We start from the raw sequence: 21,954 nt of genomic DNA, 5'->3' as shown, positions 1-21,954 counted from the left end.
GTACGAATTAAAATCCCTTGTTGTAACAGCCTCTCAATAACAGGATATACCCCTAGTTCCACCTCCGGTTTTAATGGATACTGTGGGATTTTTGGAGCTATCCTACCACTTTTTAGATTGACCATGACAGGGGCTACGTTTGCCATCAGTCCAGTGTCCTGTCCATCTCTGGTCCATAGGGAACCTGGTATTTCCAGCAACATCCCCTTTACTTGAGATGGACTTTGTTCTATAACAGGAGAGTGTAACATTAACCTTTGAGGGGTGTCCAATATGTCCTGTACCTCATTTGCAACCTTCTCGGGTATATCTAGGAACACACCATCTGAAGTACAGTATCTGACACATCCCATTTTACATAACAAGTCTCTCCCTAGCAAGTTAGTAGGAGCCGCCGCAGCCAAGAGAAACGAATGCTTAGTATGCAGAGGCCCGATAGTAACTTCGGCAGGTTTAGTTAGAGGATAATGTAACACTTTTCCCGTTACCCCCATAGCTGGAATAGTTTTACTGGTCACCTGTAGGTTGAAAGGAGAGGTTATCACAGATCGGGCCGCCCCTGTATCTACAAGAAAAGTTTGTTTCCTGCCAGCTATGTCAACTATCATTGTTGGTTCTTCACTCTGACTCTCAGTTAACCTTACTGGCTGTAGACTACAGGTATGACCTGACCCCTAGCGCTGACTATTGATTTTCCGCGCAGCATTTGCTGCCGTAATATGCGCGGGTAGATGTGAGTCTTCTAGTCTATGTGAATCCTTTCTTGGAGGATATCTATGTGACCCACCCCTATGTGTATTGAGTCTTTCTTTATTACAATCTCTCCTGTAATGTCCTTCCTCGTTACAGTTGAAACACCTGACCACTTTAGGTTTCCTGTTATATGGGTTGTATGCTGGTGGTCGTGTGTGCACCCCTTCTAGAGCCTGTATACTTACCGTCATTAACCTATCACTTTTCTCTTCCCTTTTTCAAAAAAGGTTCTTGTCATGCTCCACAGCAGACTCCCTAAGGAAGTCTACCGTGACGCCTCTCCAATTAGGTAATGTGGTTTGTACTCTAGTCTTTAAATTTTCCCTAAGGCCATCCATCAGTACCCCTACAGCTACCTCTCTGTGATGTGGGTCCTCACTTATGTTGGATATCCCAGTAAATCGTGCGATCGCTGTTATAGCTCTAGCAAAGTAATCTGAGGCAGTTTCACTATCCTTTTGTTTAATGGTGAAAATCTTACTCCAATTTACCACTACTGGAAAACAGATGGCTAAGTGTTTGACAATTTGTTCTATATTCCGTTGGTTAATCTCATCAGTCAAGGTGTCATCTTCCTCCAACAAACAATCTCCAATAAATTTTTGTATGTTAGTATTGGGAGGAAGACACGCCCTCAACACTACCCGCCAATCCTTACTGGTTGGTTCGTGAGCATTCCCTAAGTCTTTAACAAATTTCTGACATTTAGCTAACTCCTTTCTAGGGTCCGGGAATTCAGTCATAATGGAACGTAATTCTGATCTAGTCCAGGGACAATGCATTGTAACATTTCTTAAAGGAACCACACCATGCTTATCTGGTTTCCCATTGGGAACCGATATTGTGCGGACCGGGAACACACCCTCTGGTATACTAACTTCAGGGGACGCTACAGGATTTACAGGCCCTAGATTTAGAACACTTTCACTCCTAGTGATCACGCTACTCTCACCTATCTCAGCGATTTTCTCATAATTGCGCTGAGCCTCTAGTACATTAACAGCATGGGCAATGGCCGAAATCACAGTGGGTTCATCTTCATTTTCAGATACACTTGATTGAAACTGATTTAAAACAGGGTACAACTTAGTAATTTTTCTATTTTCAGTTTTAACAACGGCTGTACTTACCCCTCCCGCCACATAAGGTGGCGGGGGCGCGCTTGCGCTGGGTTCGCCACGCTTCGCAACGGTTACATCCGCCTTGCGCGCGCTTTTCGTCACGCCTACTTCCGGTTTGCATTCGCTGCTCTGCCACGTGTTACTTTCCATTTGCCACAATTTTAAACAATCATTATGTTTATTTCTCTTTTTCGTTGACTTGATCAACCATATTTTATCTTTTACAGTATTTAGTACCTCTGCATTAAAACTCCCTATTGTTGGGAAAGGCCTATCACAAGCTTTGGTCATCCCGACCCACGTGTCACAATACACAGTTGCATATGCACCATATTTCTTACACATGAGAAACCTCGCTGAACCAATAGGGCCTTCCTTAGGCAGTACACTGACCATCTCTAGCGTATGCTTAGCACCCATGTTGAACAATATACCTTCTACCTGGAACACAGACACACCGCAATGCTCTGTTCCTTCCGGCCAAATGTGAAATACAGACACACCGCAATGCTCTGTTCTTTCCACCTAATATTTTCAACTCTGTTGCTATACTCACCGCTAGAGATCTATAATGCTCGGTGAACGTATTTCCTTTAGCCGCGCTCACTCGCTTTTCTCGCCCCTGGCGAGGGTCCCTAATACAGAAATATCACTGTGGGCCCCAAGGGCTATCAGCTCCTCGATACCCTGGCTCAACCACAAAAATCTGCTGAGTTTATTATGGCTGGGAGCGCAAAGTCGATACAATCAACCTGCCTTTCCAGTATAATTCCTCCTAGCTGCTTCACCAATTCGCACTAACGCACTGCCTACTAATACTAATTATTAGCAAACCTTGCGATCTATTGGTAGCGCTTTGCGAAAACCCAGTTTTCGCATTCGGTATACCTGCCCTGTATACCGTCCTTCAGTTGGGCAATCCGCCTCGTCAGACAGCAACTGAGCACAATCCACAATAAAACAGTGTATCTACGTTACAACATCACACACTATACACCTTTTCTGCGCAGAAAATCAAAAGTTCCCAACAATAGTAATAATGTCTCAGAGGCTTTCACAAGTAATTATACTATGCATGTATAATAACTATCAAAACGATTGTTTAACCACGTGGCAAGTTTACCGGAAGTTCGCGTACGCACAGCAGGAAGTACACATACGCTAAGCAATGCAATACAGTTAAAACGCACAATGACAGAAAAAAGAAACAGTTTTCTCTTTTGTCCCTAGGTTCTAGTTAGCGTGCCCTAGATAATGCAAAACGGACATTCGGTTTCACAACACAGAGTAAAATTCAGGTTTTGAACACCATGCGTTCTTACCCGTTTATGACGCGTCTCCACCCTTTGTTGAGGAACCGAAATCCGTTGGTCTTGTGTATCATCGGCAACGAAACCTCCAAAGCTCACGAGCCCCCAATTGTTATGTGCGTACTGTCGCTAACCAATAACGATTGTCGAACCTCGATTTGTGTTTCCAAAGCACAAAGATTTATTCGCAATAAGTGGAATAATATGCTCAAGCGAAGTAATAGTAAATACAGCCGTTACTTATCGCAGGCGCTCTGGATCCAGTGCAGTCATTCAATCCTGAAGTCTGGGGACAAGATGTCTGCACTCTGGATCACAAGCTGCTGCTTATATACACAATCAAATACAGTAATACAATGAAGATGGTATAGCTTGCATCTATTGGTCCGGGTCTCAGGAATGTCCAAGGGGTCGTCAATCATTGGCTGGTTCATCCTAAGGAATCCAAAGGAGGGGGTCATCTCTGCAGGGGGTATGCTCTGCTCTTCCCGCCCGGATTCCTTAGTCTTAAGTAGTTCATAATTCCCTATCATTCATAACTTGCGTATGCACTCTGCGATTCCCTCGCAGAGTGAACCAAACAGTAGGATATGTAATAAGGTTCATTATAATACCACTCATGATGTTATTCCTTTAACCCATTCCGTGTATTTCACTAATATGCATGTAACTCTGATATAACATATAAATACTACTATATTTCGACATAACTGACTATGTGTTGCAATTACCATTAATGTGTACTATTTTATAAGTATGCGTGTTTGTACGAATGTATGGTAAAAGACCGATTACTGTTGCTGCCACGTGTAGTGGATGCGTACGCCCTTTCACGCCGTAGCGTGCCCTCGTACGTCATAGCGTACCGTACGCATCTTTTCAGACAAAGACAACCAAGTTTGCTAGACTTTAATTGAAATGACTTTATCCAATTTGCTGACTTCGACAATATATATATATATATATATATATATGTATATATATTTATTTTTTAAGTGACACGCGACCCGAGGAAGGCTACACTTTTTTCTGATTTTTGACACACCAAGCCGAAAAGGTTAGCCATCACTGCACTAGACAGTGGTAATGGGGTGCAGTGCTTTTTGATTGTATTCAACGATAACCACTAAAGATTTAGTTCAGTAATTTACTTATCCATGTAATCCTCAATAATAAACATAAAAACATTCAACATGACACACTGCAAATGGCAGAATGGTTTTTATATAGTCACTTAGCAGATTCCCTGCCTACACACTGTAATTACATGCACTAAATGTCCATCTCAAGGGCAAACTTGATTGTTTACCTTATTTTGTTATATTAGGTATCATTTGTCTAACATCTTACTTCATCCAGAACATAAGATGCAGGTCTAAATATTTACTCACATACAGTAAGTAAAACACAAACAAACCAACTTACACAGGAAACATTTCACAACAAACACAGCACTTATGTCCTGTTGCATCAATAAAACATTTTTAATAAAATTACCAGATATGTTTACAAAAAAAAAAGTGATGCAACAGAAATGACAATACATGCAATGGCTGAAGAAGGGGAAGTCAGTCTTGCAGCAACTAGAAATGAAATGTACTGCAAAATAATAACTAGAGATGAGAAAATTAAATGATATGGTTTACCAAACTAATCAGTTCATCCACAAAAATATACAAAAACTAGAATCTTATTTCATCAAAATGTTCAGACAAACTATTGCCTTCTACTGCTGTGGCATATTCGCGCGCCATACTAAAAGGGAGACATATAAGTCAGATCTATCATTTTTACACCTAATGCAGTAGAGACATGTGTATTTCTAGGAAAGTGCATTGTTCTCCACTGTGAATTTTTAAAGTGGCCGAACTCCTAGAATTCTTGGTTCTCTGGGATAATTTGTCAGAACAGTTATTACTCCTACATTAGATCATTGTAATGAATATGTAATAAATCACACATACATATTGTACTCTTGAATATTTAAATATTTAAATTTTTTCTAAATAAATGTGTGGGTGCCCTCACAAAATGCTAGTCTCAGCCCTATTTGTAATGCACCTTGTTTAGAAATTTCACACAATGTAAGTTACCTTTTGCAATGTTTTGCTTTCATTGTTAACACTATAATCAACATTTTATATGCACACAAAACTGCAGAGAGTAATTTCACTTTCTAGTTTATATCCTGACCAGGCATCCTCTCTCTACAATCTCTCCCTCACTACTGCCCTGGACGCTGTCGCCCCGGCCTCTACCGTCAGCAGACGCCACATCCTTCCCCAGCCCTGGCACTCAAAACTCACCCGCTTCCTTCAAAAGTGCTCTCGCACTGCTGAACGCCTCTGGAGGAAATTTCGTTCCCTGGCCGACTTCCTTCACTTTAAATTCATCCTCTCTTCTTTCTGTTTCGCCCTCTCCCTTGCCAAACAATCCTTCTTTAAGTCCCTCATTTCTTCTCAGTCCTCCAATCCCCGCCGCCTCTTTGCCACCTTCAGCTCCCTACTCTCCCCCCCACCCCCTTCTGTCCCGTCTTCCCTCTCCGCTTCTGACTTTGCCACCTTTTTCTCTTCCAAAATTGAGGCCATCAGACTGAATATTTGCTCTTCCCCTTCTCCCGCCTCCCTCTTTGCTTCACCTCCCATTAACACCCGACTCTGGTGCTCCTTCTACAACAGGTGAAGAAGTTCACTCTCTCATTCAGTCCTCTCCACCCTCTACCTGCCCTCTCGATCCCATCCCCTCTCACCTCCTTCGCTCTCTTTCTCCCACTGCCTGCTCCTACCTCGCACACCTTTTCAACCTATCACTCTCCTCTGGGGAAGTACCCCTCTCATTTAAACACGCTCTCATCTCTCCTATCCCCAAGAAACCCAATCTCGACCCCACATCTCTTGCCAATTATCGCCCTCTCTCTCTTCTCCCCTATGCCTCCAAATTACTTGAGCGGATTGTCTGTAGCCGCCTAACCAGGCACCTCTCGGACAATTCCCTCCTTGACCCTCTCCAATCTGGCTACCGCCCGCTCCACTCTACCGAAACGGCCCTGGCCAAGGTTACTAATGATCTCCTATCGGCCAAATCCAAGGGTCACTTTTCCCTACTCATCCTCCTTGACCTCTCCGCAGCCTTCGACACCGTGGACCACCCTCCTGCTGCAAACTCTTCTCTCTCTCGGCCTCTCTGGTTCTGTCCACGCCTGGTTCACCTCTTACCTCGCTAACCGCTCCTTCTCTGTATCCACGTCTGGTTCTTCCTCCTCCCCCTACCCTCTCGCAGTAGGAGTCCCGCAGGGCACCGTTCTTGGCCCTCTACTCTTTTCCCTCTATACTTCCTCCCTTGGTGCTCTCATCTCCTCCTTTGGCCTTCAGTATCACCTTTATGCTGACGACATTCAAATCTACATCTCTTCACCTGATCTTTCCCCCACCCTCCTCGCTCAGGTATCTGACTGCCTCTCCGCCATCTCCTCCTGGATGTCGGAGCGCTTTCTCAAAATCAACATTTCCAAAACTGAACTCATTGTCTTAACTCCTCCCAACCACCCATCCCACCATGACCTCTCCATTGTCGTTAACAACACTACCATCTCCTCTGTCACCCAACTCCGCTGCTTGGGTGTCACCCTTGACTCCTCTCTCTCTTTTGCCCCCCACATTCATTCCCTTGCCCAAGCCTGTCGCTTCCAACTATGCAACATCGCCCGCATCCGTCCCTTTCTCTCTCAGGAGGCCACCAAAAATATAATACACGCACTCATCATTTCCCGCCTGGGGATTACTGCAACCTCCTCCTCACCGGCCTCCCCCACTCTCGTCTCTCCCCCCTCCGCTCTATACTCAACGCGGCCGCAAGACTCATCTACCTCTCACGCCGCTCCTCCTCTGCCTCCCCTCTCTGCCTTGCCCCTTCCCCTACAGAATTCTTTTCAAACTCCTCACCACCACTTACAAGGCTCTCTCCCACTCTACTGCCCCTTATATCTCCAACCTCCTCTCCATTCACACTCCCGCCCACTCCCTGCGCTCGGCCAATGACCGTCGCCTCTCCTCCACTCTGATCACCTCTTCCCATTCCAGGACTTTTCCCGTGCAGCCCCCCTTCACTGGAATGACCTCCCTCGCTCCATCTGCCTCTCTCCCACTCTGTGCTCCTTCAAACGTGCACTCAAAACTCACCTCTTTCTCAAAGCCTACCACCCGTCCACTTAACCCCCATCTCCTCCGCTTATTCTCCCCTCTCTCCCATTGCCTCAACTGGCTCCTCTTGTGCCTGGTCTGTCAACCCTCCCTTAGGATGTAAGCTCGAATGAGCAGGGCCCTCTTCCCTCCTGTCTCCTTACCCATTCTTCTGCTCCGTGTCTATTGCATCTGCCTGCCTGGAGTTTCTGAAGTATTGGTACTTTTTGTTTATTGTTCTGTACTGTTATACCCTGTATAGTCTACTGTTTGTACTATGTGCGGCGCTGCAGAAACCTTGTGGCGCCTAACAAATAAATGATAATAATAATAATAATAATAATAATAATAATATTATATCATCATTCACCAGGAAATGTCATGTAGGAATAACAGCAAGTATCTTAGTTCATAGCATCATTATACCATCTTTATGGCCATATGACTGGACTTTCGTTTTCACTTTCTCACCAACCCGTAAGGAGACATACCGGAGGTATTAACACCGCATAGACTTGTACCTCAGTAAGGACATTTGTTTGTCTCCACATCATCTCTGTGTCTGCTATTGTTCCGGAATCCGATAAAACAATACCCCTTTGACATACTGGCTGGAGGCTATCGTTATTCTATGGTATCACATCTGTTATATTTATTGTGCATAACGCCTATGGATTTTACTCACTGGAATTCATTATGCTGAATTTACCAATGTTGTTTTGATTGTTTTATATCAGTGAATGCAGGTAGTTATTCTTGTGTATCGCATCTGTTGTATTTTATTGTGCATAACGTCTATGGATTTTACTTACTGGGATTCAATATGCTGATTTTATCAATGTTGTTTTTATTGTTTTAATATTAGTGACATGCAGGTAGTTTTTAACTTGTGTCTGTAAACTTGGATTGTATTAAATTGTTATTTATTGATAATTGCACACTGGACATTACCATATTTATTTATATATCAAATAGGTACCTATAGTCAATGAACGCCCAGTGAAATCTGTTATTTATTTCTTAAGTCAGAGGATAATAAAAGTCTGTTGCGCTGCATTCCTACTCCTGCTAGATCTGTGTAATATATCAGCCACTTATAAAATATCCTGACTCGTTGTCACATCTGAAAGTTGCAAATAATTCATACTTTTTAACAAAATTTAGTGCTGCAAATGCAGAATTGCAACGTTTGTTTCGCCTTAGCTCCCATTCAACTAAACACAGTTATATTCCATCTATTAGGTTAGTTACTATCCTTTAATTTTCATAAACTTCGGGAGTATAACTATTAGGGCTTTATTGATTTTTAATGCAAATGCCAGTCAATCCTGTCTGCCTGTGATATAATATTATTCCATTATATAGATGCACCCATATAAATGTATTTATCATCTCATATTTTTGGTGTTATTTTGCCAACATCACAAAATATCTTATTGCACTGTTGTATTTTTCATCATTTAGTATTCAGGCTATTCCTTTTCCCATTCGCATGCTACCTTGCCACTGATTTTCCATTACTGCTGCTCTTTTATGTTAGTATTGAACATTCCCCCATTGATTTATCACAGACAGCTGTTTATTTGTGAGTATCACTATTGTACCAGACAAACACTAATAGCCATGATTGCATGTCTAGGACGCGTATATTTCTCATCTCAAAACACCTCAAAAATGCTCAGAGAACAAATCACATCTCATCTCTCATTTTTTTTTAAAAAAAAAGGAAAAAGCTCTCTGCAATGCCACTTTAACATTTGATGATGGCGCACCACCAATTGCTAGACACTTTGTTCAAATAGGGCATCAAATATCGAATTTTCATTGTATACAGACAAAAAATGTTCCACAATTGCTGAGAAGGGATAATCGTGATATGCTTTTGTTACAGAATAAGTTGCAATGGATTGACTAATATTACATCCTTTACTGTTCGGTGCCCGTATTTATATATTGTGAACATTTCTACCTGCATCATTTCTATCTACAGCATATTTGGTGATTGCTTCTGAAATCACACTAATATTTGACATAGGTTGTCACAATGTTTTTCTATATTTGCCAATATTTATACATTGTTTTTAGTATTATGAACATTATGTTTGCTATTTTTATCAAGTTGATTTCATATCTGATATAAATGTCTGCGAGTATATTAATCCTTATGAAATCATGTCCCTAGAAAAAGTGATTTCATTGTGACAACATTAAGTTATTTGATATTCCGGTTATATTACGCACTTTGTAACAATGGATAATTAGTCTGTACATCCATCCATGATTTTGTCCAAGGTGTGGTTACTTTGCAGTTTCTACCCGATTACAATGTAGGTATTCATGACTACTTTGGTAAGCTCATATACTATATATGTGGATGATTCTTCCTTACGAGATTAGTGCAACGTCTATTTAACAGGAGGTGGTAAGCGATTACACTGAGCTTTTGATTTCAAGTGCATTTTATTTGAAGTGTGGAGTTATATCCAGTAAGGAGTGTTGTGCTGAGAGAGCGAGATAAATTGAGAAATTAATCCGAGTGCTTATTAAGGGGATTCACTTTTATGTCTGTTTACAAACTGTCTTTATTTTTTTTCCTTTTCCCTGTTAGAACTAGTGAATGTGGTTAAATTGCATTATTTCAGACAGCTGATTCGTGCAAGCTCTATTTAACAGGAAGTGGTAAGCAATTTCACTGTGCTTGCGATTTTAACTGCATTTTGATTTTAAGTGTGGGGTTATATCCAGTAAACAGTTGAATATTTTAAGGGGCTATAGATGATTATAAGCTTGTGAGCAGGGTTCTCTTACCTCTCTGTCTGTATGTATTACCCAGTATTGGTTTATTAAAGTTGTTCCCAATTGTAAAGCGTTACGGAATTTGCTGGCGCTATATAAATAAATGTTGATGATGATGATGAAGGGGCTAGCAAATGATAGTAGGTTTGAGTACACTGTAGGTTATAAGGGGTTAAGTTAGTCATAATAAGAGGAGTGGTAGCAGGATCTACACCAGCACCATCTCACTCAATGCATATCTTGTCATATGTACGCACACCTCTGTGAGAAATGTGAGCAATTGGTCTCATTGGAAGCCATGGTAACTGATCTAAAGCAGACCATAGCTAAATTGAAGGAGATTGCACAATCTGAAGCAGAGTTTACAGCTCACCGTTGATGCATTAGCAGGTACAGGTGGAACAGAGACAGAAGAGGATGCACAAGTAGGCAGCTAGGTAACAGTTACAAGGGGTAGCAGTGGGAGGAAGAAGCAGAACAGTTCTGAGCTGAGCACTCCCAGCAGATTGGATGAAGATACTGTGGAAGGCCGTTCAGAATTGGTAGAGTTGAGCGAGACTGTTTCCACTAGCAACCAGGGGAACGGACTCTCCAGCATAGAGGGGACCAAAGTTACTTAGGGACCTAGGCATATTGTGGCGGTAGGTGATTCAATTATTAGGAAGGAAGATAGGGCAATCTGTTACCGGGACCGTGCATGCCAAACAATGTGTTGTCTCACTGGTGCTCAGGCTCGACATATTGCAGGACGGATGGACAGATTGTTGGGAGGAGCTGGGAATGACCCAGCAGTTTTGGTGCATGTTGGCACCAATGACCGAGTTAGGAATGAATTCAGGGACCTGGATCGCTTATTTAAGGCAAGGATATCCAAGGAAGTATTTTTGGAAATACTACCTGTGACATGCGCTAGTCCAGGGAGGCAGCGGGGCAGATTAGGGAAGTTAATGCATGGCTAAGAGTTTGGTGTAGGAAGGAGGGTTTTGGATTCTTAGAGCTCTGGGCTGAATTCTTGGTCAGTTACTATCTTTGTTGTTGAGACAGATTGCACCTGAATGAGGAGGGGGCTGCTGTGCTAGGGGAGAGGATGGTTAGAAGGCTGGAGATTTTAAACTAAGCTTTGGGGGAAGGGCAAGCAAATATTTACAGTATAGACATTGAAAGTAGTAAGGGGGAATTTAACAAGAGTCACGAGGGTGGAGAGGGGGGATAGGAGAAACGTAGCCGTTAAGGAGAGGCCCATGTTAGCGCCAATAAGAAAAAAAAAACAGTCATATCAAAGTAAAAAGGAATACCAGAAGGGAAGAAATGGACTTAAGTTTATGCCAGAAAAATGCAAAAAGCCTTACAGGTAAAACAGTGGAGATGGAACTAGTGTCAATGGGCGAGCAATATGATATTATAAGAATTACTGAGACATGGTGGGATGATACACATGACTGGGCAGTTGACTTGGAGGGCTATACTGTCTTCAGGAGAGAGGATAAATAAAAGGGGAGGAGGAATAGGTTTTTACATTAAGCCAGTGTTAAAACCAAGTATACAGGAAGTTATTTACGACAGTATTGGTGATAATATAGAGGCATTGTGGGTGGAAATATCCAGTGGAGGAACAAGATCAGAAAAGTTGCTGATAGGGACATGCTATAAACCACCAGATATTAGTTTGGCTGAGAAAGCTCAACTTATAAAATTGAAGAGGTTACGCAACTAGATCAAGTTATAATTATGAAGGATTTTAATTATTCGGACATTGATTGGAGTCCTGCAACTTGTGGTACAGCTAGGAGCAACATATTTTTGAGCACCCTAAAAGATCATTAGATGTCTCAAATAGAGGAGGAACCAACTAGAAACCATCATATACTGGATCTAGTAATAACAAATAATGTAGACATAATATCAAATATTCAAGGAAGGAAACAGTGATCATAATATGGTCACATTTGAAAATAGCTTCCAGAAGCAACAGTATAAGGGATCAACTAGGACTTAGAAAGGCAAACTTTAATATGCTAAAGGCGTCTATAAAGTGCTGGGACTCAGTTTTTGAAGGAAAAAATACAGAAGAAAAGTGGGTTATCCTTAAAATGTTGGAAAAACACACATACAAGTTCATTGCTATGGGAAACAAATGTAAAATAATTAAGTCTAAACCTATGTGGCGAAATAAAAAGGTAAGGGGAGAAATGGAAAGGAAGAAGCGTGCATTTAAATTGTTCAAGTCTGAAGAAACTGAGGAGTACTTCGATAACTACAAGGAATGCAAGAAAAAAACATGCAAAAAAGAAATTAGATTGGCTAAACTAGAAAATGTAAAACAAGTTGCAAAAGAAAGTAAGACAAACCCTAAAAAGTTTTAAGTATATAAATGACAAAAGGATTAAAAAAAAACCAAAAAAAAAACGACAATATAGAACCCCCAAGAAGCAAGATTGTTGGATTGATTAATGATAAGGAAAAGCAGAGGTATTAAACACTTTCTTTTCTTCAGTATTGACTAGAAAGGAACAAATAGTTGGAATAATACATAAAAATGGAAATGCAACCATACCATTAATTAATACTTTACTGAAAATGGAATAAGTCCAAAAGGTGACTGAATAAAATTAAGATAAATAAGTCTCCAGGTCCAGATGGCATACACCCACGGGTTCTTATGGAGCTAAACTCAGAAATAGCTAGAACGCCATTTTTAATTTTCATAGATTCAATTTCATCTGGCTCAGTACCAACGGTTTGGTGAATAGCAGATGTTGTGCCATTGTTTTAAAATGGAATGAGATCGATACCAGGGAATTATAGACCTATAAGCCTGATATAAATAGCGGGGAAACTACTGGAAGGTATATTAAGGGATTGTATTCAGGATTATTTGGCACGCAATAAGATTAGTGGGAATCAGCATGGATTTGTGAGGGATAGGTCATGTCAAACTAATCAGATTAGTTTCTACGAGGATGTTCGTAGGAACTCAGACCATGGTAGTACAGTAGTTGTGGTCTACTTCGATTTTGAAAAGGCCTTTGATACAGTGCCACACAAGAGGTTGGTTTACAAAATAAGGGAACTGGGTCTAGGAAACAACATTTGTACTTGGGTCAAAAATTGGATGGAGAATAGGAAACAGTTGTGAAAAATGGAACATTTTCAAATTGGTCAAAAGTTTTAAGTGGTGTATCTGAAGGTTCCGTGCTGAGACCACTACTTTTTAATATATTTATTAATGACCTTGGGGATGGTTTAGGGAGCAAAGTTTTCATTTTTGCAGATAACAAATTTTGCAAGATAATAAAACCAGAGCAAGATGTAGTTTCTCTGCAGACTTGAATAAACTGGAGGATTGGGCAGCCAAATGGAAGATGATGTTTAACATAGATAAATATAAGGTTATGCACTTAAGGATCCAAAACAAGGCTTACATTAAATGGGTTAAATTTAGAGAAATCTATAAAGGAAAATGATTGGGGAGTGCTCATAGACAGGAGACTTGGCAATAGTGCTCAATGTCAAACAGCAACTGCAAGAGCCAATAAAGTATTGGTATGCATATAAAGGAGCATAGATGCAAGTGAAGACAGTGTAATTTTGCCACTATATAAATCGTTAGTAAGCCCCCATCTTGATTACAGAGTGCAGTTCTGGGCACCACTTTATAAAAAAAAAAAAAAAGGACCTTTTGGAACTATAAAAGGGTTCAGAGAAGGGCGACAAAATTGATACGGAGTATGGACTCATCAAGTTATGAGAAAAGGTTAGCTTCTTTAGCCATGTTTACTTTAGAAAAGAGGCATCTAAAAGTGGATATGATTAATATGTATATTTACATTAAGGGTCAATACAGAGAAGTTTCATGGGAACTTTTTACCCCAAGGACTATACACAGGACATGCAGTCATCCCCTAAGGTTAAAAGAGAGGAAATTTCACAACCAGCAAAGTAAGGGATTCTTTAAAATAAGGGCAGTCAAGATATGGAATTCAATGCTGGGGGAATGTTGTGATGGGAGATTCAATGGATTGGTTTAAGAAAGTTAGACATTTTTATTTTATTTTTAAGCAGAAAGGGTATCCAGGGGTGTGACGGTCAATTAAAATGAAGGAAAGTAGTGGATCCAGGGAGACATAAAACAGCAATATTGGGTCAGGAGGGATTTTACCCAATTGAAACAAATTAGTGGTTGTTTCATCCGGATCACTTTCAGACATAAGAGAGGGATCGCAGGAGATCCAAAATAGGTTGAACTTGATGGACTGGTGTCATTTTTCAACTTCATCAACTATGTTACTATATTAGATGATAAATATGAGAGAATTATTAACGTTAATTTAATTTCCTTCAGCTATTCTATGGCAACCATATCGTATGGATTAATACCCTAGTCAGTTGAGTAGAGACAGGTAAAAAATACCCGCAGAAGGTAAATAGTGTGACTCCTCCTTTCCCTGTGTTTGGGAAACTTCCTACGCTGTTCCTGAATATGCCCTTAGAAATTCCAGGATCTCACCCTCGTTACGCTTATAAGCCTGTGCAATAATTTCTCTGATCCATCTCGCAAGAGTATATTTGGATGGAACTTTTCCTTGTCAAGATCCTACAGGTAGGACAAAGAGTTGTTCCATATATCTGAATTCCTTTATTCTGGAGAGGTAATCCAAAATTTACCTGACAGGATCGAGTGTGTGTAAAAGAGACGAAAGTATAATCATCTGATTCATATAAATTGTGGAAACTATATTCAGTAGGAATTCAGAAATGATTCTTTATACTATAGGGCAAGTAATTCCCCACTCTGCAGGCAGAAGTGATTGCCATCAGAAACAACATGTTAAGTGTCAGGTGACACAAAAGGTTTAATAAGGAGACAAATTCTCTTTACTGCTTAAAAATAAAGTAAAAAAAATAAAATAATCCAATGCACATAAAAGAAGCTAAGTACGTACATGAGCCTTTAAGTGTAAGGGCAAGACCTTTGTTCAAGCCATCATGTAGCAGGAGTACGATCCTCCAATTTGGACTTGCATAATTGAATGAATCTTCTCTAAATCCTATAATAAATATAAGAGAATAAAATGTTTTCCTAGCTTGAAGAAGTACTTCTATCGCCTTGTGTGATATTTCCTTTAACCTTAAGTGTAACCGCTCTATCTTTACACCATTGAAAAGAAGATGTCGGGATTTGGATACAGACTGGTCCCTGGTTCTGTAGAACTGATCCCCACGGCTATTTTTGGAGCAATTTTTAAGCTATTAGTCACGTCTAATTTATGTGCTGCCTGCTGGTATTTGTGCTGCTGACACTGGAGGTGCGGTGTCTAACGAGGCCCTGGTCTTCATCAGAGACCCCCGCAAGGAGGTATGGATACGGTTGCTAGGGATGCGCAGGTTGCGGTTCTGCAGTACAGCTGCCAGTGAAGCAGAGGTAGAATGGTCAGGCGATCCAGGTCAGAACCAAGCGGACAAGGGCAATACCAAATCGAAGTCCAGAAGAAGCATCAGAAAACAAGCCAAGGTCAGAATCCACAAGATTAGAGTAGCAGGGGTCAACCAAAAGGGGTTAGTCAGGAACAAAACGAAGTCAATAACCAGAAATAGAGATAAACCACAGGAGACGTTGGAGTAGAGGTGGGACCTAATACTCTGGCATCCCTAAGGGTGCCAGAGGCCTCTTCAAATAGTGTACAGCCCGGTGCTAATCACCGGCTGCGGTGATGTCACCAGCCGCCGCGTCCGAGATTGCATCCAGTTGCCTAGTATCGGGGCGCACATGCGCTCCAGAGCTGGCTAAGCGGCCAGAAGTGTGGCATCTGGTTGCTATGCAACCATATGCAGGGGGATACGAGACAGGCAGCCGTCCCGAAGGAGGTGCGGAGGGATGGCTGCAATGACCCATTCACCTGGATGTGATCTGCTAGAATAATCTCCCATGACATTTCCTCTGTCTACCACATTTTCTCTGTCCTCATCTCCAAAATATGAACACAATAAAACAAAAGAGCAGAACTATTGTGATGTAGGGCACTCCTGGGGTACTGATATCATAGGGTACTATATTCATTTACATATTGATGTTAATCAACAGATTAGGTGACCAACGAAAAGTAAATTAAAATACTTTATTTCATACCATTAAATTGTATATTGTTTAAAAAGCAAAATATTCCTAAATTAAAAATAATGGGTAGACAGCAGGTACGTAACCTTATATTACCCCTATTATAACTTGATTAAGCGGAAAACTGTAGCCATGTGAATAGTATATATTTTATATACTTATACTCCAATAGTGTGTTCCTGTAAATCTACATTATTTGATCAAAATTCTATGATGAATATAAGGATAACTAACTACCCGGTGTTTTGTTTTTTTTACAAAAAATGATACATGTTACATTTGCGTTATCATGCAATATCTTTTATACAAAACATCTTACATGGCAGAACCTTTGGTATAATTGGTTATTTGTACATGTAGTTTATGCCTCATCAATGTTTCAATATACTCACTTGTTAGTTATTCTAATACTATTGCATATTTGCCTACTTTTTCAATTAGTTTTCTGGGAGGTCCAGGGGCAGGTGGGGGCAAAGCTCGGAGAATCACATCACCACAATGACACGTGAATCGCTTCACTAAGCCCTCCCCCTGCATTTATCTTTTCAAACTGCCCGGGACCCTGGAAGGTTGCCCTTCTCTCCCGGAGGACTTACTGAAATTCGGGAGTCTCCCGGACAATCCGGGAGAATAGTCAACTATGTACTATAGTACCATCGTAACACTCCCACATATGGGTGTTGAAAATGCTAGTAAAAATTGTAAGCAAAATTCTGTAATTTGCCCTCCCTTTACAGAGCGTCAGATGCAAATTCATTAACAGGACTGAAAATAATCCTACATTATAATGCTTAATGAGCGTAATCATAACTCCTTTGAACCTTACAGAGTGTTTGCACAACTGAGCGCTGCAAGAAAGGTGGAAAACGATAAGACACCTCAGAAAGCGTGTGTGTACAGATCCATTCACTTACATTATTTATCAAACTAGTAGAGTCAGAGAGCAATTAATAGGCTTTAATAATGCACATTAAACACTTAGGAGTATATTTGAATTCTGCGCAATGTGCTGCAAATCTTCACTTAACTTGACTCACACCTTATTGAGGTACAATCAATCAGAGCTATATTAACATGACAGTCCTTTCCGCCAACACTTCACCAAGAATTGAATCTTGCCTTTAAAATAATGTCAATGGACCGCAGTAGCACATTGGTTAGCATTGCGGTCTAAAAGCGCTTGGACAATGGCCTCACTTCTGACCAGACCACTATCTGTATGGAGTTTGTATTTTCTCCCCACGTTTGCATGGGTTTTCCCACAGGTGCTCTGGTTTCACTCCAAACACATACAGAGAATGAGAGAGAGTTTAGACTGTAAGCTCCAATGGTGAAAGAACATTTATAAATAATTAAATATTCTCTGAACAGTTATACATAATATGGTGGGGCTAAATAAATAAAATACAAAAGGTTTTAGACATTACATAATCTTTTTAACAAACAACTTTCTTTTGAACAGCTACAGCACAGAAAGTTCTCTCTTTAACAGCCCTTTATTATACAACTTCACAAAACCAAAAGTTATCTGAACTAAATCTTCAATTTTGCTAACTGAAACGTATATATAATGTTCTACCTTTAGTGTTCCTTTAACACATACTGTATTGTTTTGGGCTTTTTTTTATCCATAATTCACAGCCCACTGCAATAACATCAGCGTCTTCTATTATATTAGCTAGAAGCATAGGAAAGAAAGGCAGTGACATTTAATAATTAGGACAGAGACCTCGGTATCCCTACCTTGTTTCTCCCACCTGCAGACACCCTCTGCTGGGAACTGGGGACGGGGAATGAAGGGGCCGGGACGTTCAGCATCGTGGTAGATGAAAGTGCCGGTATAATGATGGTGTGTATGTGACTGTCTGGTGTTGATAGAAGTATATGGGACTGTGTTTACATGTAACCAACCAATCAGGAAGTAGCTAGATTCTCTTCCTGAGTAGGACCGTCTGACGTCACCAGGTCATGTGACTGCTGAAGTCACATGGTACACAGGGGAGGAAGCTGCTGACAGTAATGGAGAGTCAAGAAGGGCAGAGTTCTAGCAACAAACATTGCAATATTTCTACTGAATTCAGATGGAAAAATTGTTTCCTCTATTAGGCTTATTCACGTGTGAGCTGCTTTTCAGGCATTAATCCCAGAGAAGAGTCTTAAAAAGCAAGGACACATTGAAGTACATTAACTAGTTTACCTGTCAGCAATTTTAATATTCCAGCATTGTGAATGAGTATTCCTAAAGTTGGATTGCATGTCCTATGTTTTTTAGTGCTAACACTAAATAAGATATACTTAATAATAGACTGTCATTGATCCTAATTGTGCTTTCGCTTTGCTGTAGTCTTCTTATGAATCCCATGGTTAATTCCCCAGTGGGTCTTGTCCCAACAGTGGAGGGAGGGAAATTTACTATCTGTTAGCATTTGCTATGTAAATACTTTAGTATAGTATACATAGCACTAACGTGCCCTTCAACTCCTGCCATCGTCAAGAGGGTGACCACTATCAGTCCTTATATGGCTGGTCCTGCCACTATGTCAACTTAATACGTCAAGAAAGTAATTTGTGCCACTCAGTTCAAACCTGATGACATCAAGTTAGTGACAAGGGGGAGAGAGAGAGACCATAATAGACAAAGCATCTACTATATATGAAAATGGCAGGAGAGGTAAGTGCTATATACACTTTATTAGAGAATCTATTTATTACATTTAACCTTGAGTGAAAAAATAAAGCAAAACAATTTAGTCTTTCATATTGTTAGGTACTATATGTATATATCAGGGGCGCACGCAGGGGGTTTTCTGGTTCTCCAGAAACCTCTCCCCTCCGCAAACGACTGGGCGCTAAACACTGCCCCTACCAGCAGCACTGTACTGTACAGCAGCTGCGGCGCCGTCAAAGAAGCGCCCGAGGCGGTACTGTATTATACACAATACAGCACCGCCGCGGACGCTTCTTTGACAGCGCCGCAGGTTCGTTAATAAATCAGTTTTTCAGATTAGAGACTTCGTTAACTGTGCTGGAATGTCCCAGCTCATTGCAATATGTGGGTATGACTATCAGAAGTCTGAAGAAAAGTTTTAGGGATCATAAAACAAATATTGTTAAACATTGCCAAACTCATGGTGTTGCTCAACAGTTTTCTTTTTTTGAAGACTATGACCCCAACGGATTGAAATTGATAAGGGTGGAACATTAAAAAAAAAAATACAAGTAGAGGAGCGGACCATTTCTCTAAACTGCGCCAGAAGGAAACCCTCTAGATTTTTAAATCCGCTATAGGCCTCCCCAACCATATCTTGAGGGTCTTAATACAAAATTAGAATTTAATAGTCTGGAGAATTGAATTTAAATATAATGAATATATTCTATGGTAGCATGACTCTTATGTAGCTATATGATGGAGGTTCTTAGTCTTTTTAACTTCTAATCGGGATTTATTTTTGAGCTAGTCGTATTACAACTGTCTAGATCTAAGGTAGATTTATTCATTGTGGTATAAGTAGAAACAGATATTTACTTTGTCTATAGATATAATTAATTTTCTGTCTATTGAGTATTGAATTGACTTAGCTAATATGTCTCATATTTGTACACGTATGATTAAAGCTGCAAACAGACATTTTTGAATAGAAATGTAATAACATTGTTGGTTCCTTAAAGTACCATTTTTATGCCTTTTTAATGCTTGATTGAATATTGTTATATTTGTATTTTCACAATGTTTATTCTATATTATTATTCTATATTTATTATTTAAAATGAAACTGAACAAACCAAATGAAATGAAGAAAACGAGAAACAGGTGCTGCCTGAACAACTGAATAGCATGGCATAATGGGCGTTCCTTTTAACCATGAACCTATGATTTGAAAACGTTCCCTGTGAACGTGGCAGCAGAGGGAGAAAGAAAGTGTTGACATTCTCTAAATGTACATTACCGCTTTGGAAAACATTGTACTTTTATTAGCGTTGCGTATTGTATATTTTTAATTGGAGCTTCTGTTGTCAATTGGAATTTGTATTACAAAGGAACGTGGAAGAAGGTTAACAGGTAGCCACCTCATAATGCTGCTTGAGGATCCGACTATGAGTTTAATCAGACAAGAATTCCATCATATGGGAAAATAATATGTAGATTTGTTTTCCCCATGAGACGTATTTATCCTTTTACTTCACAGTTTGTTTATCAGCTTTATTGAGGTACTTGCCTAAAACCTTAAGAGTAAAAACCCATTCAATTGGTAATTAATATATGGTGCTTGTTACCTCCATACTTAACTTGAAACAACACTTGGGGGTAAATGTATGAAAGTCCGTTCTTTTCCTCTTGCGGGAAATCGGCGACTTTGCAGCTAAAATTTAAAGCGGCGATGGCTTGTAAAGGCAAGTTTGCCTTTACAAGCCATCGTCGCTTTAAATTTTAGCTGCAAAGTCGCCGATTTCTTGCAAGATGAAAGAAAAACGGACTTTCATACATTTACCTCTTGAAGTTAAACCTGTGTTTGCTTGGAAATTTTCTCCTTTAACAACAGATCCTTTCTGAAATTACAGGTTAAACTTTTTTAAAGTTTACTATAGAAATATATAAGCAGTGACAGATTTTTTCAGCTTCCTCTTCCATATGAGTTATTTATATGCTTTTAATACGACTGTTTTAGTGTAATTTTGAATGGAAACATCTACTTTTATAGCAGCAATACAGTGTGCAGCTTGTTTGTTCTGCCATTTGTGTTTAATACATGAGATACGATTGAAGGACTTATAAAGTGCTGTTGAGTTTTTACATTTTTATAAATAAATTTAATTTGCCACTTCCCCACTTTATTATTCTCCCCTATCCCACCACTGCACCCTCAACCCACTAGAATAGTTAGACAACAAAATGGAGTGGTCATTATAATATTCTTTCCCTTCCATTTTTTTTTCTTGATACTTCCATTTTATTGCAGTAGCCATTCAAGTCCCAGAAAATAAATTAATTCCCTGCTGCCCATTGGCTCTCACAGTCATACTCCGTCAGACATCGTATTTCCAAAGAAAAGTACCCTACCATTATCCTCAGCATGCTCCAGCAGTTGTAGAACTACAAACTATCCTGTTTGGAAGAGATAGGTACTATTCGCCTCCTGGAAAGCGGAGTTATGAGTGAACACTCGAGGCCTCCCAGCTGAACTAACAGCATTCACATTAAATAAATATACCTCTTTCCCACTCAACTAGCTCTGACATCAAAGTAATATCATTTACATTTTTTAAAATATCTCTATTTCCCAGGATTTACATTGACATGTCTTTCTCCCTAAAGACATGTAAAATAAACAAATGTATTCTACTAGTAAAAGTTTATGCTACTCAATATGTCACGTCCTGGATATAGCTGTGGTAGCTTACTCTATATGAAGAAATTCAATATAAAGCTGCATCATATTTAAGTTGAAAGATGAAAATAATTTTCATTACACTGTAGATTACATATGCCCCAGGTTTGCTCCCCATCTCCTCCACCTGAGGGACTTCTGAGACATATAACATAAGACGTAGAGTCGCCTATATATAGTTTTGTTAGAAGACGTAACACAATGGAACCTGAATAGTGCCTTTCCATTCTTGAAGATTAACATACACTTGTTACTTGCTGCCATTGCTACTTTAATATTCATACTATTAGAACA

The 21,954-nt window shown here is 40.0% G+C and overlaps 1 protein-coding gene across 4 annotated transcripts in view; it reads right to left on the bottom strand.

Moving 5' to 3' along the window:
• CYB5R4 (cytochrome b5 reductase 4) overlaps positions 1-18,228 on the bottom strand; it is a 205,057-nt gene extending 186,829 nt beyond the window's left edge. For all 4 annotated transcript variants that reach the window (XM_075202708.1, XM_075202709.1, XM_075202712.1 and 1 more), the window contains exon 1: positions 18,017-18,228. In XM_075202708.1, coding sequence (XP_075058809.1) covers positions 18,017-18,091 — 75 coding nt within the window. In that variant the 5' untranslated portion in view covers positions 18,092-18,228. The remainder of the gene's footprint in view (positions 1-18,016) is intronic.
• Positions 18,229-21,954: the final 3,726 nt, after the last annotated feature.

The sequence above is a fragment of the Mixophyes fleayi genome, chromosome 3, assembly GCF_038048845.1.
Source record: "Mixophyes fleayi isolate aMixFle1 chromosome 3, aMixFle1.hap1, whole genome shotgun sequence".
Taxonomy (NCBI): Eukaryota; Metazoa; Chordata; class Amphibia; order Anura; family Limnodynastidae; genus Mixophyes; species Mixophyes fleayi.
The sequence above is the reverse complement of the archived record's forward strand: the minus strand, read 5'-3'. Positions and strand labels throughout refer to the sequence as shown.